This window comes from Acromyrmex echinatior, chromosome 10 (assembly GCF_024713525.1).
Source record: "Acromyrmex echinatior isolate Ae372 chromosome 10, ASM2471352v2, whole genome shotgun sequence".
Lineage (NCBI taxonomy): Eukaryota > Metazoa > Arthropoda > Insecta > Hymenoptera > Formicidae > Acromyrmex > Acromyrmex echinatior.
Window position 1 is genome coordinate 2,995,811 of NC_141861.1, and position 18,120 is coordinate 3,013,930.

Here is an 18,120-nt window from a genome sequence, read left to right on the forward strand (position 1 = left end):
GCGTTGCACATACGCAAACGTACAGAGAAAAAAATATATACATAAAATTCTTTGAAAAGGTCATTTATATATGAAAAACGTCCGTTATTTTTTACATCGAACAGACACTATAAACAGATCATCATTCGTCTTGTCAATCTTAGTCGATTTTTTAATCTCATTTAAATCCTTGCGATTTTAAACAACGATAACGTTACATGCTCCATGTGTATTCGCAATACAGTGCGATTCATCAGCTTTCACATTTCAAATGTCGATCACTGTGACAGACCACCGTGTCGGCACTCACAATCAAGAATAAAACGCCGATTCCTCGCTTTAAAGTTGAACGAAGAAGCAGAGTAGATTGACTTTTGTTCTCTCTGTACGTTCGCCAGTCTGCACACGTATCGCGCACGCATGTGTCAAGGCACGCATAGAGGTCGAACGAGACACCCTCGAAGCATCGTGTATCTGTATTAGCGAGTAGTACCCAAGTATTAGTCGGCGAGTGTGCCAAATGCTACACGTCTTTCCCGCCCAGGCGAAAACAGTACGAAGAAGTGAACAAGGACAATGTGTGCGTATCGCCCGCGCCAAAGCAAGTTTTTGGGATGGATGCGAAACGTACTTAAAAACTAAAGAATGAACCACCCTTCGTGTCTCGACGAGCGGTTGTTTCACCTCTCTCTTAGTCTTACTCATGATTAACGTCGCCGTTCTCGTGTCTATGTCAGTCTCTCTCTTTCTCTATCTTGGAACCCTTAAGGGGCTCTTCGCGATCGTAATTAAGGATTTTGGCTAAGAATTAAATGCGGTTAGTCTGTTATGAACAGAGTTAAGTCTTTCGCTTAGAAAGTTAATGCGCGAGCAAAATTTGGCATTAAGTTTGTTGATTAGTCAGTAAGGAATGACACGATCAAGGTTTTTTTCTCAAGCTCGCTTCATGCAACGATGCACTCCGCTTACGAGATTCCGCGATCGGATTCCAGTTAATCGATTGGGTATGGTTAACGAAGATTAGTAGGTGCGCGAATGAAGAGAAATGGTAAGCAACGCACGGGGAAAGGAGAGAGACATAGACGACCGGCCGAGAGGGCGGTTGATACGCGATTTTTCAATACTTACTGGCAACTCCAGAGGCGTTTGGATCCTTGTGGGTATGCTTCATATGCTCCATCAACGCCTCACCGCCGAGGAAGAGTTTGTGGCATACTGGACAGCTGGTTGCGTTCGGACCGCCGATCAGGGCGGCGTGTTGCTGGAACACAACACGCTGTTGCAACTCCTTTTTTGAGGGCCCGGAAGTACCGGAAGCAGGCACACGCGGCGCACCGGTAGAGAGCCGACCCAGAGAATACCACCACAGAGTTGCGAACCAGAAGCGCAGGACAGGCAGGGCACAGAACAGAACGATTGACCAGTGAGAGTTAAGGCACCAATAAACCGCCGCCACCACAAACTACTCCTTTGCACAGGGAATTCATGTCGAGTGTGTCTGGTAGGAACTTTGTGGTATCGCGCCCTGGCTTGGTTTCCAGTCGGTCAAGTACGATTGAAAAGAATCGAGATAACGAAACAGAAAAAAAAGACGAAATTTTCTCTCTTTTGAGGTATATTGATATCTCCGTTTAATAATGATCCATTTACTGCCGCAATTTATTCATTGCTTATCAAACAAAAAACAATATTTTATATTTTATTTTCCTTCTGAAATATCTTTGTGTAGATTGCAAAATTAATTAAATGATTTCATTTTTAATATTGCTTTAAAAAAAATTATATCTGTTTGTATGTTTTTGGCAAATGGCTAGATTGCGGCAAGTGAATCGTCGGCGAAGATACTCTAAAAAGATAGCTAGTTCTTGGAACATTATGGGATAGGAATAAGGTGTAAATCTCGATGTTATTGGAATTACAATCGTAATCTCCAACGTATCGCTATTGCGAGGAATATACTGTGCCCATATATGTTTTTCTCAAATATGTATTACCGATTCTAATTTTGTAATCTCGAACAATTTGTGATATATGAATGTAAAAATAGAGATGTATAAGAAGAGTCTTGACCGATCAAAAACATTGTCTTTAACGCCAGATCAGAGCACTCGGTTCGAGTAGATGGAGAGGAACTTAGGGAGTACATGATCGTGGAACTTGAAGCGAAGCCTAGACAGACAAATATGTGGAAGCGTGGGGTCCAGAGAACGATCGGAGCGGATTAATCCTTAACCGCGATTAGGGATTTCATCGACTAATGCTGCCAGGCATCGGCCTCGTCTCGCATATGAATGTACGGAACCTAAAGGCCGATGCCAGACGTTGCGTTGCGAAAACAAAGCGAGCACTTTCATCGACCTTGGACCTCCGATCGACCCCGTGCGACCTCACCCATGAACGGGAATGCGAAGCATGGAATGACTAGCTTGTACCATACATCAGTTTTAACTACCATGGCCGTTGCTAGCACATCTTCGGCTTGCATCTGCATTCCTTTTGTTTTTTTTTTCTTTTCTCTGCTTTGCATGTTAAACAAGTTCTAACCCGCGGTTTATTTTACCGAATTTGTTGTGCTACCAATGGCCATATTAAAATCAAGATTAAAAATGAAACTATAAATGAAATTCGACGTCCTCTCAGTGCCAGATAGAATGACTTTTTTCCCCCTTCATTCTTTGGCTGGTCACGCGGTAAGGAACTGATTCGCACCAATCGCATTATCGTGATGTCTTTTTTTGCCTCCTCTGTTGCGTCCCCCTTTTTTATTCATCTCTTTTCTTTTTTTCTCTTTTTCTATCTGAACACGCGAAGGTTGCTTGCACGCATACAAGGCGGTAGGTGTACACGCGCTCGAAGAAAAACATGGCGGCGGCCGTACCTTGTTCGAAAGAGCGTTTAAAACGGCAGTACGAGAGGAGAAAAAAAAAGGCGCGAAAAAAAGAGAAGGTTGTGAACGGGCAGGAACGGGCTAAAACGAGACCGGACGGCAATGACCCCAAAGAGTTTCGGGGCCTCTCGTTCCTCTCTTCCTTCCTGTTCTTGCTTCTCCGATTCGCGACTTCGTCTTCTTTTTTTCCTCATACTTTTTCGCCTCTCCCCTCCCACACATCTCGCTCTACCTCTTTCTCTGTCGATCGTTTTTCTTTTTATTCCCGGACCTGGGACAATCGCGAATGCATTGAGGCAACGAACACGAAGCGAGCAAAGGCTAAAAACAAGTTCTGAACGGCAATGACCTCGGAATTTTTTCGACATGGCCGTCTTTTTATCACACACCTTCTATCTCTCTTCTATTATTGTCGTGATTTTCCGCTTTTCGCATCTTAAATGTGGATTTATTTTTGCGCACTTTATAGACTTCTTCTCTTCGTTTCGAGAGGGAGAGAATATATCTTCTTTATAAATACATACACGCTCATCTAAAGCCTCTTCGTACTTCCTCCTTTCCTCGACATTTTTAACGACGTGTCAGATGCCGGTGCACAATCCTGATTTTCTGCCGGCTCTTCCCGCTCATAAACAAGCGAGACGGCATGCCACAAAACTAGGAGAAGGGAGGAGGGGGGGTACCAATCAGATAATAATCGCCTTGTCGTATCCATTTCGGTTTCCTTCTTCCGGTTTTTCTCCCGGCTCCGTTTCGCGTATTCTAAACACGCATATTCTCACGCGTGTTTCTTCTCGCTTGGCTCGGCTCCATTCTTGTCCCGCGATAAACTTGAGAGTGGGTGGCCGACCGCCGGCATACTTATGCGCCTTCTATCTCCTTTTTTATCCCGAACCTGGGGCAGCCGCGAGTGCGTTGAGAAGACGGCAACGAGGACGGCGTCGTTGGCCATGCCACCGCCACCGCCACCGCCGCCGCCGTCGCCGCTGCATGTAAGTTATTCTTGGAGGGAAGCTGCGGTCCCTAGGTTCGACGCCCCGACCTGGCCCAACTGGAAAAAACCGGTTTCTTCGTCGCGCTCTTCCTTTTTTGCTTGCATCCTCGCTTTTTGCGCCGCGAGTGCCTCGACTTCTCTGACGCTCTTTCTCTTCTTCTCCATCCCGTTCGCCACGGTCGCTCCCCTTCTCTTTCTCTTTTCCTATCTTTCCCGCTCTCCTTTCTCTCTCTTCTTCACTCTTTTTTCTCTCTTGCTCTCTCCTCATTCCTCCAGCTTATTCTCTCCGACTCGACTAAGAGAGTGGACGCGGCGTGGGCGAATCCCCGAGGGACTTTATGATCTACCGTGACCAGATTCATCTCTCTCGCGAGGTTATACGTTCGCTCTTCTCTGTACGCCGTTCTCGCTATTCCCAATTCCATGCTTCCTGGTCTCAGTATGAGGTTGTACGTATATCTACCAGAGCCGCCGGTTTTCTGCATTGCACTAGGACTTTTTGCCTCAGCAGAAATACGGAGATTCTGCCGCAATCGATTCTACATGCATTCTTTTGTTTCTGTTTCAAAATATTTCGATTATATCGAAGATGAATATGGAAGAGAGAGTTCTTCAATTTGTGCTCATTTTCATCGCGGATTGAAAACATTCGTATGCATCGAAATTATTCGTAAATTTGCAAATAATTCTGTTTTCGTTGGCTAAATAAATTTCCAGCGGCGTTAATCAATATCAGAGATGATTGATAATTGTTGAATAATATGAGGGAATATAACGGCTGGCAAAGTGACGTCTATGTCTGGTATTTTTACCATTGCGCTGTAAATAATTATATCGGTACTCAATTTAGCCGCGAAATATTTGGTCTTTCGATTAAAAGGTGGTAATTATAAATTTTATCGGTTTCTTTGTTCATTGAGCACTGATCATATTATGACCGCTTGGCCGACGCGATTACGTTTATTCTTTCGAATTTTTTCGTATCCTATCTCCGATTGGTTTCTCGATTTTTCCCGGCGATCCCGGTCGTAGATTATCCGTTCCTCGAGGCCTGACGCGGGCCCGGGTCAGGGAGTGGCATAAAAAGGAAGTGGGTGTGAGCACACGCGTAGCGGTGCGTGACGTTGGCCGCGATGTGGCCATTTTGTGTTCATAGAGACGGGACCATCTTTGATCGAGGACCGAGATCTTGTTAGTAGAGCGATTCTATTAGAACAAATCAAGACGGAAAATTTTTTTATGCCTGTACTCAATCAATATGATATCATCCCTGATTTGCGATGTTTAAATGTATAAGATGTCTGATGGTAACTGTATAATACTTTAACAGCGGAGATCTCAAAAGAATAGAAAAATCTTATTATGAAAATTCAAGTTATAAATAATTATATTTGACAATAATATCGCGCAAAGTTTATGTGTTTAAGCTTACATTTACACGAATTATTGACTTATTAATTTTAATATAATACTTATTTTTATTGCTTAGTTTATTTTTTCTTTTAGCTTTTTATATGCAAATGTGCAATCAGTTGATAATATAAAATTAAACCCGTTTTAACAGTTGTATGCTATTTAAATTTTTCTTTTAATAAAAATTTGAAGAATTTATTAATTTTTTCGTTTGAAAACAGTTATTAAATTTAATGCTAAATCTGAATTAAAAAAATATAATTTATCTTTATTATGCGACCGAAAAAGGGAAACTTTAATTTTATATTGTTATTTTATTATTAAATTTTTAAGTTTATACGGTGTTGTTGATTTTAATAATTCAAGAAAAAATAAATCACTATCCTGCAGTAATTTTATTTTATTTTCTTAACATTTTATTTTGTTTTTATTTATTTATTTATTTTTTTAATTATGTCTTATGATTTATCAAAATCGCAGAATTTCAATAGCTCAGATTGTAAGTTTTGGGTAAAAAGAATACTAAATTAATTTTTATAAATTTTTTATAAATCTTTTCCGATTGAAAAATTTTGTTCTTTAAAATGTAAAATTTATAACGTATAATAATACAATATAATGATCTATTGTAATTAATTAGAAATTCTATTGAAAACTCTACCGAAATTAATTAAAAATGTGAGGAACAGAATATTCACGCAATTACATATAACATATTATGTTAAATATTTCAGTGATAACGGTATTTTTGACTCGATGCTAGTTTCGGTTGCGTATGATGCGTTGTTGTATAGTTTTGTCATTCGGTAGGCGGTCATGCGGGTATTCCGTGTCGTTACATTATTTTCTTAAGGCGCGAGAATGACAAATATTAGGAGGAAACGCGATCATTCCTCCCTTCCTTCTCATCAATATTTAACGATTATTAATTCGCGCAAACTGACTCTCATAATTAAAACGACTCGTAAGAAGTGACTATTTATCGAAACAGATATTTCATTCAATCTCTGCTTTCCTACAGTAGGAGTTGAGGTACAAACTATAAATTATCTTATAATATATTATATGTAAGCGAATTATATTTTCGAATCTGCTCGATCTCGGATATTTCACATCGCAGTTGAAGTTTTTCATCTATTAATTATTTTTGGATCAAAAACGCGGAGCCGAGCGATTTAATGTGAAGTGATATAATAATTAATTTGCGGGAGATAGAATATATTCAGCGTACATGTATTTCATAATAATCAATTGCTACGCAATTTGGTATGCGGCTTATGTCGGTTTTTTTTTGTTGAATAACGTACATTATGTTACTGTACATGCAAGCGTGAAACTTTGTTTACGTCCGCGCGGTAAGAGTCGTGCCGGCAAGTAACGGCGTTCGGTGCGTATTATTTCTCGAGACGCCAACGAGACAGATACTAAGAGCAAACGCGATCGCATTCCTTATGAATAGTTATCAACTTTAATTGTATCGTATGCAATGTGAAGTTGTTAACATCAGATTTTTTTCATCCTTAATAATTATGAACGTTAAGGAATAAATCAAATTAAAACATCGAATTAAAGAATAAATTAAATCAAATAGATATCGCGACGGATTTAATTAATCGTAGTTAACCTGCCTTTTAATATTTTCCAATACCGTAGCGTAATTCCGGCGTTCTAACTTATTTATTTAATTATTTAATACGTCTAATGATTGAATACATCAATAATAATCTATTAAAATATTCCTTCGTTAAAAATTTTACGCTTATTAACGAGTTGTCGAGCGAATTGTGTTTGCGCTTTTCACATTATTTTTTTGTAACAATGTGAAAAATAATTTGCGAGACTGTCGTATACAAGTATTAGTGCACGTGCGATTATAATTAACCATGTTTTTGTGAATATAGTGTGAATGCCACGAAAGAAATCTGAGAGGAGGAGGAGGCCCGAGGGGCATCCGGCGGAGCAATGTTGAGGTAAATTTATGACTTTAAACTTGAAATAATCGTTCATAATTATACATATTTTATATGCGCAACAATTGTTTCTTGAAATATTAGTTGCTTTAAGCTATAATTTGGATATATTTTTATTTGGCAGATCAACATAGTTCGCGATGCAGTTTACAACTTCACTGCTGCGCATCGTATCGGTGAGTGATAACGACATTTTATATTGATTTGAAGTAATGGATCTATGAAAATATTATATTGATATATGCATATCGACACATGTTCGTATCGGGAGAGGGTTTAAGATTATAAATAAGATAGTTGGCTCAGAAATCGTCAGAGTATCAGTAATCGCCAAGTTCACGTATTAAAGACGTATTTTAGTACTTTCTGTCGATCGTAGGGCTTGCTGATATTTTCATTAGTTCCAAGGAGGTATTTACAATGTTGTGTTACATTATGAAACTCGTAAATATATGAAATCGAATCGCAGTTTTACGTATATCATCACAAATTATTGTTTCATATAAATTTCATAGTTTTTTTTTTAACAAGCACTGGTTCACTGAAATACATAGTCGTTCGAATAATTGCCATATATGTCGATTACTGAGATTACACGGAGAGAATTTTTTCTTAGAGTTTATCCTGAAAATATAATGATCGTGGGATAACATTATATTTCGAAGAATTTTAATGTAAATCTCTCTTATTTATTAATAAAACTACAATAAAGTATAAAATAAGTTTGATTAATTTTACTAAAGTGCATGGTAAAAGTCTTTAAAATATTGTTTTATACCATTACTATATTTTCAGGATAAATTTTAAAAGAAAATTGTCTCCGTGTAGGTGGGCCGAAAAAATTCTTGTAATCGAATAATAATGTATCCAAAATCCGAATAAAAAAATTAGATCCGTAATTGTTATTATCTAGACGGATCAGTAATCATCATAGACATAGGTGAATTAATAAATAGATATGCAAGCAAATAGAAGATGTCGATCACTGAATCATTTCTATATTGATAACTACATCTAGAACAGAGATTGGCACTACTCGAATAATTTTACAATTCTTTTTTGTTGAAACAGCTATTAATATTTATTGAAAATTGTAATAATGATAGAAAAAATAAAATAATCATCGTAACCGTCGGTATAATGATCATTGCAACCAGGAAGTATGATGACATCTTGTTACATTACTATCTTTGGATGACTGCGTATTGTCAATTTTGGAGCATTGATAAGGATCCAAATCAGGATCGAAACGTTAGCGTATTTCATTTGTTTATTTGAATAAATTACTTGTCACCCAGTATTTGTTCAAATTGGTATTGATTGATTGTATAAAAATATATATATTTTATCCAAAATTTCATGAAAAAAACATCTTTGATTTAATTCACACTCTTTTAATGAATGGTTATACTCTTAAATTCATATTTTCAACAATAAAAAATAGAATAAAAACCTTGGAAAGTAGAACTAATTTAGATTAAAATCATGAGGACAATAATAACAAATGTGACTCTAATTCTAATTCAAAGAAAAAGTTTTTCACGATACCATATTTAATCTGAAAAATTTAAAAAACTTTCACATATACATGGTTTTAATATAGCTTATAAACTCATGAATAAAATGAATACATTTATAAAAACTGGAAAAGATCCTTTGCTTAAGGATAACCATCGTGGAGTCTACAAAATAAATTGTTTAAATTGTGAATCTTCTTATGTTGGCCAAACAAAAAGGAAATTAAAAATTCATATAAAAGAACATAAGACTGACAAAGAAAATCCACTTCTGAGATGTCAGTCGTTTCACGTCACCAGTTGAATGAGATGCATGAATTGGATTGGGATAACATAAGAATTTTAGACACAGAACAATCATTAATGAAAAGAAAAATTTCTGAAATGATATACATTAAAGGCCAAATAAGTGGTATCAATAAGCAAAGTGACACTGAAGGTTTGCCAGATGTTTATCTGCCTCTTCTTAAGAAAGATCTCTCTCACACTTAATAAATAATTCTAGAAATAATTCTAGAAACTTTTGACTCATATATATAAATAGTGGTAAAATATATGATATGACAAATAATAACACACAATGTCACGACAAATTTCCATCTATGCAAAGGATGTACTTGAGATTCATCATTATATTTTTTTGCTGTAAAACGATTCTATTCTTACACATTTCGATTAGAAGATATTAATGATACGCAAATTTGTTAAATTAGAATCTGGAAATTCTCGTTCTACACTTTTCATGATATGATAATTGGCGATGTAACATTATTGTACGAGGCACCTTCACATATGAAAGAACACGTTTATATATAATTATATCATACGACGGTTGAATTTAATGTCAATCAGTTATATGTAACTCTGCGTTTTAAGAATATTGTGAATTTACTGAAGATGGCCAGATTGTGGTCTAATGTTTTAATTAATGTAATGATAATTAAATATCACAAACTATAACTTGTGCGGTGGTTTTTTATGCTCTTCTTTTCATACGTTTTAAAAATATATATATTATATATATTTTATATTTTATATATATATATATATATATATATATAAATTTATGTGTCTGAATCATTCTATCGTTCGTGTATGCGATAGTTGTAAACATGTATGGCGATTTGTGGGACATACTCATGACGATTATTGGGCAAACCGTTATGGCGGCATACCGATAACTCGTACATTTGCGCCTTCTAATTTTTACGAAGGATTTTCTCATCAACGGTAAGTATAAGAATTTTTTATTCCTCATAAAAAATTGATTTAAAATAACCTAAAATAACACTCACTTTTCAATCTGAAAAATATAAATCAAGCGTTTTGATTAACGTGACGATTACTGGGCCAACTACTTTAAATATAATATATCTTAGATTAATTGTTTTAAAATGGATAGACTAAGATGGATTAGTGTAATATTTCTTGGACATTATGCAATTATTTGTTGATCGAAAAATATATGAAGCTCGTTATATCGATTATTTATTAATATATTTGATATCTCATTAGTTAAATATATACTATCTGTCTAAAATTTTTCTAATAGGAAAATTCATAAGAAGATATAAATAGAATTATAAGATAGAAATATTCATGAACATTGACATTTACTATATAAGAATATAAATGTACAGTAAAGATATTATTTCTTATATTTTTATACAAGTTTATAACAAGAAAATAGTTAATGAAAATATTATAATATTATTTAATGCAATATTAGTTATAAATTAAAAAATATTTTCTCTTTCTCAAATATTTTCTTAATAAAATTTAACATCGTCTGCATTCTCTGTGTATCTCTTTCCAAGATTAAATAACGTATAAATGGCAAAAAGCATAATACTTAAAAATGTTTATTATATATATTAATTTTTATTATACGCTAATTTTATCCTAATTTTGTAGTCTATCCATTCATATATATTGCCATATATATTGCATTATTATTATTATTATTATTATTATTATTATTATTATTATTATTATTATTATTATTATTATTATTATTATTATTAATATTAATAAGATTGAAAACAAGACCGTTTATGTTAAATAACATTACTTTGAATACAAAGCGCCACTACGACCTGAGTGTTGAGATGTTGAACTAATATATATATTCATATAAATGAATTAATTTCAGAAATAATAATTGCGCGCCGATATGGTTGTCGGACTTTCAACGCAATCAATCTGAATTATTAATAATCCCCCCAAATTTGTCCAATTTAATCTTAAAAAAAAAAAAGAAAAAAAAATTATTATTATTTTATTGCGTATTAAGAAATTATAAAAATATATACAAATGGTAATCTATAAAAGAATACTGAAAGAAAAGCAATCAATTTTTGGTTGTAGCAGCAAATTTTTAGTTGTGTTAGCCTATCCGCAATGTCAGTATATGATTTCGATAAGTTAACGCAACTAAAAATTTGCTGCTACAACCAAAAACTGATCACTGCAGTCATATAAAAATGCTATGCCATATTTTACTATCTGTGTAAGATTTTTAATCGAGATTAATCTTCAGAGTTATTAATATGCTGATAAAATTGTATATTCTTTCATTGTTGGGTGGGTTACTTTTCTCAAACTTTGTGATTTCTTTTGAATGGCTTTATGAATTGTTAGTTATTTATAATTAAAAAATGCATGCTAAATGTAGACGTAATCGACACTATGCGAGCTCCTCTCTTTTCCTCGGGCGGCGATAAAATCCGAAGGCCGTTTTGCGCTCGGTGCGCAATTCTTTTCTCTCGCCCTCCCATCGTTACTTCTTTCCTTTTTTTTTTCTTCGCCGCCGTCTTTCCTTGGCTTTTTTAGCAGTGACGAGGCCGCGAGACTCGCCGGCAGACAACCTTCAGTATGATACTTCGACTGTTCGTTCGGCTCCAGCGCGGCTCGCGGAATCCGCTAAGAGATATTCACCGGCTTGCTCGTCTTTTCCTTTTCTCTCGTCCGAAAGAAAGAACACGTTCTCCCTCGCTTCGGCTCGCTCGTTCGTTCGCGCAAACGTTATTTTCTCGAGACGAAAACGCTTTGTCTCCCGATAAGGAAGGCACCAGAAATTCTTGATTCCCTTTCTCCGTTCGCGTCTGACTCATAGCTGCTTTCGGAGCTTTCGGTCGAATGATGAGAAGAACACAAACAACGCAAAAGTCCAAAGCGATGTATAAAAGACATCGAAAGTATTTTTTAGAATTCTTATATATTTTTTTTATTCAAGAATAATTTTCCCGTGATAATGTAATCGTGTTCAGAGATTTTAAATAGTTATACGAATTAGCCTCTTTGTGATCATTTCGATTCTGGGTATACAAAAAAATTATATGAAAAAACGTATGCGATCGATAAGAATTAAATATGCGTCGCTAGTCACCCCGCGATTCGTTCTTCATCGCCACCCCGCGTTATTAATCCACTTCCAAGAATCGCGTATTGATAATTCGCGCGTAACATATTATACGTACGTGAAAATCAGTCGCTGACGAGCGAGGCGAGGCGAGAATGAGGGAGAAAAAAAGCGAATCTACCTAACGCTACGAGGGTTGTCGAGCACCCTCAGTGTTGTGCCAATAGGAGGACTCGGATCGACCCCGAACGCGTTCGACTAGGCGAGCGGAAAAAAAGGAGTGTGAAGGGGCGTCGGTACAATGGGGGTACAAATCTCACCCTATTGGAAACGCCACGGGAATGATTTCATTAGTGTTCGCGCTGGTGATCGAACATGGAGAGAAAAAAATAGAGACGAAAAGAATCACGAAGGCGGGGTCGAAAAAAGTAATGTTACGGGGTGAGAGAGAGAGAGAGAGAGAGAGAGAGAGAGAGAGAGAGAGAGAGAGAGAGAGAGAGAGAGAGAGAGAGAGAGAAGGAAAGCTCAAAGCGCGCGATCGGAAAATGAAAATTACTCAAAGTAATCATAAGAATAATCTAAGTTAATGTAATCATAAGAATAATCGAAGAAAATCGTGATAAGTGCAGATATTTTAAGAGATATTTACAATAATATTTTTTCGTTGTACGTGAAAGAAATCGAAATAAACGTGAAAAACTGCATGCAAGAAAGATTGAACGAAAAAAATCGCGAAACAGTACAACATTGTAAGGATCGAGAGGTTATACCGCGAAAGACCGTCCCACTTTTCTATTTTAATGCCGCAAAAGAGACAAAGAGTGAAAAGTCCTTCTGGAGATTCGCCAGCCGGTGATGTTTACCGACGAAAAAGAGAGAGAAAGAGGTCGTACTGGGAATCCGAGGGAGGGGAGGGGAGGGAAGGTATTCGAAGAGGAGCGTGGTGCGAACCTTGCTCAATTAGAAGAGCGTTCCGAAATTAAGAGGTAGCAATTAGCCGCGATCGACAGGCGAAAGCGTTTGTGTTACGCTCTTCGGTGATACATCATCATACATCTCCATGACTGTTGCTATTATGATTGTCGCGACATGAGACATTAATGAATTGCATACTCATGATCGTGACGTAGGAAAAAAAGGAACAAGAGCCGGATTTATAATCGTTTCACAGTCTTCGCGACGCGAGATCAATCAGGCGGCGATACTCTGTCTACATTCTCTGCAATATACAATTTCACGTGACGCACCGTTAATTAAATAGATATCGTGTATCAAACGTACGAAAAATATATGAAGCGCCGTTATATAATTTCGCGCCATAACGCTATCATAATTTCGCGCATTTCGAGAAAACTACGTGACTGTCGAGGATGTGCGTATGTGTACATGCGTGTGCGTGTTTCGCGCGAATGGATCATTATAATGAAAATCGGAGATAATACAATTTTACAGGTGCAACGAATGCGCATGTAAACGCGCCGCGAAACGAGTTGAAATTACAGCCGAAAGGAATTCCCATAGGCTTTCCCATATATTGACCCGATCGTTTTACCTTTAATCGTTGCCATGGGTACTTCGAACACTGCGACAAAGAGACCAGCATGAAATGGAGATCAATTTGAATTAATGTGATACCATTAAATCGTCAGTCATAGGTTTAGATTTTCAGGAGTGTTCATACTTTTCCACGAGTGTTCCCCGATCGTGTGCGCACACTCTCGCGGAAGAAATTAAAAAAACATCGCGTAAATACCGCGAGCACGGTAATTAATTAGCGTTCCGTGTTGGCGAAAATACGGCGTGATAAACGGGTAAAATCATCTCTATCCCACGCGCAAACAGATTTACATTTATTGCAGGCGATCAATCCGTACGCGGTCAACGAGAATCGCGCATGTGAAAAAAAAAAGAAAAAATAGCATTAAACGTGATACGATCACCGCGCGGTTTTTAATACAGCAACGGGAGAGGGATGAATCTCCGTGGCGAGAGAAAATAAATCTAATGGCTAACGAGTTTTTACCGAGCCGCGCGCCGGGGCAATTAAGAAAAGGGGTGGAGGAGGGTCCGGAGAACGGAGGGATGACAGGAAGACCCTGGAGGTGAGTCGGAAGAAGGTCGGAAGATATGCGAGGAAGATCCATGAGGTGGTAGAAAACGGGAGGTTGTATCGTGTTGCACGACATTCAACTCTTGTACCGCTAAACTACGGATAAATACGAAGGCTGTGCGCCACGTGAAAGTGGCCAAGAGCCACGAGAAGGAGAAAGAAAGGGTAAAAGAGAATCAGGGTTGGCCAGATTCGCGAGACTTCGGCGAAATATTAATAATTTTGTATTCTCATTTACGGTCAAATTTATGTCTCGTCGTTTGGACGGATCTTCCGAAGTAAAAGTCTCATGTCAAAGATAAAAGGGTAGGGAAAAAGCTCGCGTGAGAATTGTATTACCAAATCGGGAGATTTTATAATTTATATCCGAGACAAGCTCAGGGAAAAAATTTCGACGTGGTTTGACGACGCGAAATTTAAGAGCATTAGGGTATTAACCAGTGACATATCGCGACAGTGTATCGTTGGATGATCCGCCCCTGTTCCGAGTCGAGCGGGAAGAGGACAACAGTTAATAGGTACACCGAGAGAGAAGAGAAGAAGAACGAGGAGGTGGAAAGTGGGGAAAAGGAGGAGGTGTGTAGGTACCATAGACGAGTTTCTATGCCCGGGCTACCGATCGTTCTCTATAATACATTTACGCTCCGGCCTATTATAATATTGTACTCCGGGTGTATTGTCTTTCTTAGCGGGATAATGTTTCGCCGACACGCCAGGCCTCGACCTGGAGCGTAACTCTTTCATTTCCCCTTACTCTTCACCGTACTTCCGTGAGCCGTTCCTCTTTCTTCGTTGTCTCGCTTTCTCTGCGTTTCAAGCTATCTCGTGTTCCGGTTGCTTTTCCTCTCTTTCTCTGTTTCTCTTGCTGGTTTTTTTTTTAAACAACGATCCATTAGCTATCAGGAGGGAGGGGGGAGAGGTAGCAAGCCTGGTGCGTAGGAGACGGGCAGCTAGGCGGTCTGAAATAGCGAAAACAATTTCAAGAAATCTGCCCCGGCGAAAATTCGATTAGCCGCGGAAGATGGGCTCGAGCTCTCCATTTGTTTCGTTTCGTTTTATTTCCAGCGGGCGTACTCTGTTTCTGTCGCGCGCTCGCGCTCGCGCCGGCGGCTTTTAATTACTTCGCCGCTGCGCTCGCCGTAAGATCTTCTCTCCCTTCTTCTTGCTCTTCTACATCTTCTCCATTTCTTCTCCTTGCTTCCCGTGGTTTTTCTTCCTCGTTTAACGCGAGCTACGTGCATCCTGATGTTTTTGCCGATAAGTCTGGACAACGCCGCCGTTCTCGCGGGATCGTTGTAGCTTGATACGTTGCTGCATACTTCATATTAGTATTTAATCTGATGTATTGATCTCGTGCGCATAAGCCAAGCTATTCAGGAAGAGTTTCGCACAGGATTAGCCCTACCATTGAAAAATTCATCAAGGCCATTCGTTATAAAAAAAGAAGGGTCAAATAACTCGATTGCAAAAAATTATTCTCATTAGTGCGAGGATTATCGCATGGTGCGTTAAAAAAAAACCGATGGCAGTAATAGGGTCGTCATTATATGTCAGTTCATTCTTTCATAACTGTGCATTTTTAGAAGGAAAAAAAATTGGTAGGCCTGATGAGGCGGGGGCCGTCGACATGATTCCATGGGTGATTTATCGGGGCCGTGCGGAGGATGGTAATCTGAAGGCTTTAACCGTGGATTAGGTTTCAATTAGAGGAGCCGAGCGTTAAAAGAACGATATTTATTGCCAGGGCATCCGACGTGTGAACGGATTAAGCTTGCATAAGCTTGGACGCGCCGCACCTGATTCCGCGACTCGTGAAAATCGAACGTTTCGAAAGATGATGATCTATGTTTTGAATGTTAGATTACCTAATTTAATTCGGAGTTTTACATAGTAAAAGTATCCTTATGATCGTAGCAAACGCATTAGTCGGAATGTTATTTTACGAATTGTTACGTAATATGATGTAAATTGGAAAAAGTATGAATGACGTCTTTTCTCAGAGAAAAAGGAGGAAGAAAAGGAAGAAATAAAGGAGAAGAATAAGAGGAAGAAGGATAAGAGCGTACAGGCCGACAGATGCCTTCCCACGTTTTTTTGTTGAGACATGTGCCCGGCGCGGAAGGCGAAAGGGTTGAGAAATTCAGTTGCCGGCTGGGTGGGGCGGTGGCGGCAAAAAACTGCCCCACGAGATTCCGCCGGTAATCGCTGCGAGCCGCGATTCCACGCGAGCGAGGGGTGAATTCGATTAACGGGCACGGGGGTCATGGTCTTTTTCTCAGATCAGACCGCGTTTTTTTTTTAAACCTCTGTCCCTCTAATAACCGGTCGGTGCCATGCACCCTTGGCCACCGTGAAGCTCGTGCGTGTGTAAACAACGATTGTTCATTCACAGTGACTTGTATGAGAAAATCTTCCGATCTATGTCGCTCGTAAACGCACTGCATCAAAGAGCTTCTCGCCCCTCGTGACAATTTATGTTGATCGGATTTCTATCAAGGACGTTTAATTATTTGGATCAGTTTCTTCGAGTTTCATCTTGTCATCTCTGTTTGAGGATTGCTGTAATTGTTATTATGAATTCGAGCGACAATCTTTTTCCGATTTTCTCGAATCTATTGATCATGTAATGTTGATATCATGATGACAAGCAGTCGTATGAGAATTCAGAGGCAAAAGCAAGCCCAAGCACCCCACGAAGGATCCCAGAGGAACTATCCAAAGCTCTTGATATATTGTTATTTTGATAGAATAAATATACGCTATCTACAAAAGAGAGAAGGAAAGTAAATAATCATGGCGCGATTATTTAGGTTGGGACGTGCTTGGATCTGAATTTTCTATTCGCAAGCTTGATGTTTGCCGGTATGCGTTTAAGCCCGACATGTCCGTCGTATCTTCAACGACGACTGTTTTAACTTGCTTGAGACTTGCATCGATTATATATAGGGAGCCTTCGAAACGGAACAAAGGAAACGGCGGACAAAGAGCGTTTAAACGGGGAATCCATCTGTACAAAGTATCGAGGCAAGCGTGAACCCACCACCACCATATGCGTGCGTACGAGAGTAACGAGAACGTGTCGCGCGAGAAAGAGTTAATGAGATTTCGGTCGTTAGAAGAGCGATTATAGCGGAAGTATATGAGAACGCGCGATTACACACCGAAATCGACCGATCCTTCCTTCTTTTTTTAATTCCGATCCCTTCGGTTAATTACCGGCACCGCGTATCAGCGAATTTGCGAGTTGGACGTCGGATTTGGTACATACATGACTGACCTTCGACGTGTGGGTACGGAGGCTGGACTCCGTGGCGAAACCCTTGCCGCAGATGTTGCAGTGGAACGGCCGGTTCTTCGCCCGCTCCACCTGAGCGTCGTGATTCCTCAGGTGTTGTTGCAAATTCGACAGTTGGATGAAGGCCCGCCCGCAGTCCGGTAAATGGCACTTGTACGGTCGTTCACCTGTGATCAGATACCGTAAGGCATATTAGAATTTCGTGCGGCTGTGCACGAGCGTACGTAAATTGTGTTACGGTGGAACACGTAACGGCTCCGTACACGCTCGATCGGGAAATTCGCACCGGTCATGCCACGCGATTTTCCTAGAGGTCATTTCGAAATTCGAAATTTTATCTTTCCATCGAAAGATGAATAAGCCTTGGCATAAAGCTTTCTCTTTTTCCATACATTTTTTTACCATCAATTATCATGCATGATAAATTTTATAATATTTACTACAAATTATTAGTAACTTTACAAGTTTTATTTTTACCATAAAAATTTTCATATTTCGATGGATTATCATATTTGTACATATTTCTAGTAGTTGTGGTGCTTTCCTATTATTCATAATCATGCATAAAGTATTTATGTTCCTAAGCCGTTTATA

At 38.5% G+C, this 18,120-nt stretch overlaps 1 protein-coding gene across 14 annotated transcripts in view; it reads right to left on the reverse strand.

Annotated features, from left to right (window-relative positions):
- Positions 1 to 18,120, reverse strand: part of dati (zinc finger protein datilografo) — an 86,565-nt gene that overhangs the window by 12,229 nt on the left and 56,216 nt on the right. For 7 of the 14 annotated variants that reach the window (XM_087410471.1, XM_087410463.1, XM_087410474.1 and 4 more), the window contains exons 4-6: positions 17,500 to 17,693; positions 13,674 to 13,703; positions 1,108 to 1,267 (exon numbers count right to left, since the gene is read on the reverse strand). In XM_087410471.1, the coding sequence (XP_087266597.1) occupies positions 1,108 to 1,267; positions 13,674 to 13,703; positions 17,500 to 17,693 (384 nt within the window). The remainder of the gene's footprint in view (positions 1 to 1,107; positions 1,268 to 13,673; positions 13,704 to 17,499; positions 17,694 to 18,120) is intronic. The other 7 variants (XM_087410468.1, XM_087410462.1, XM_087410466.1 and 4 more) reach the window with 7 other exon arrangements.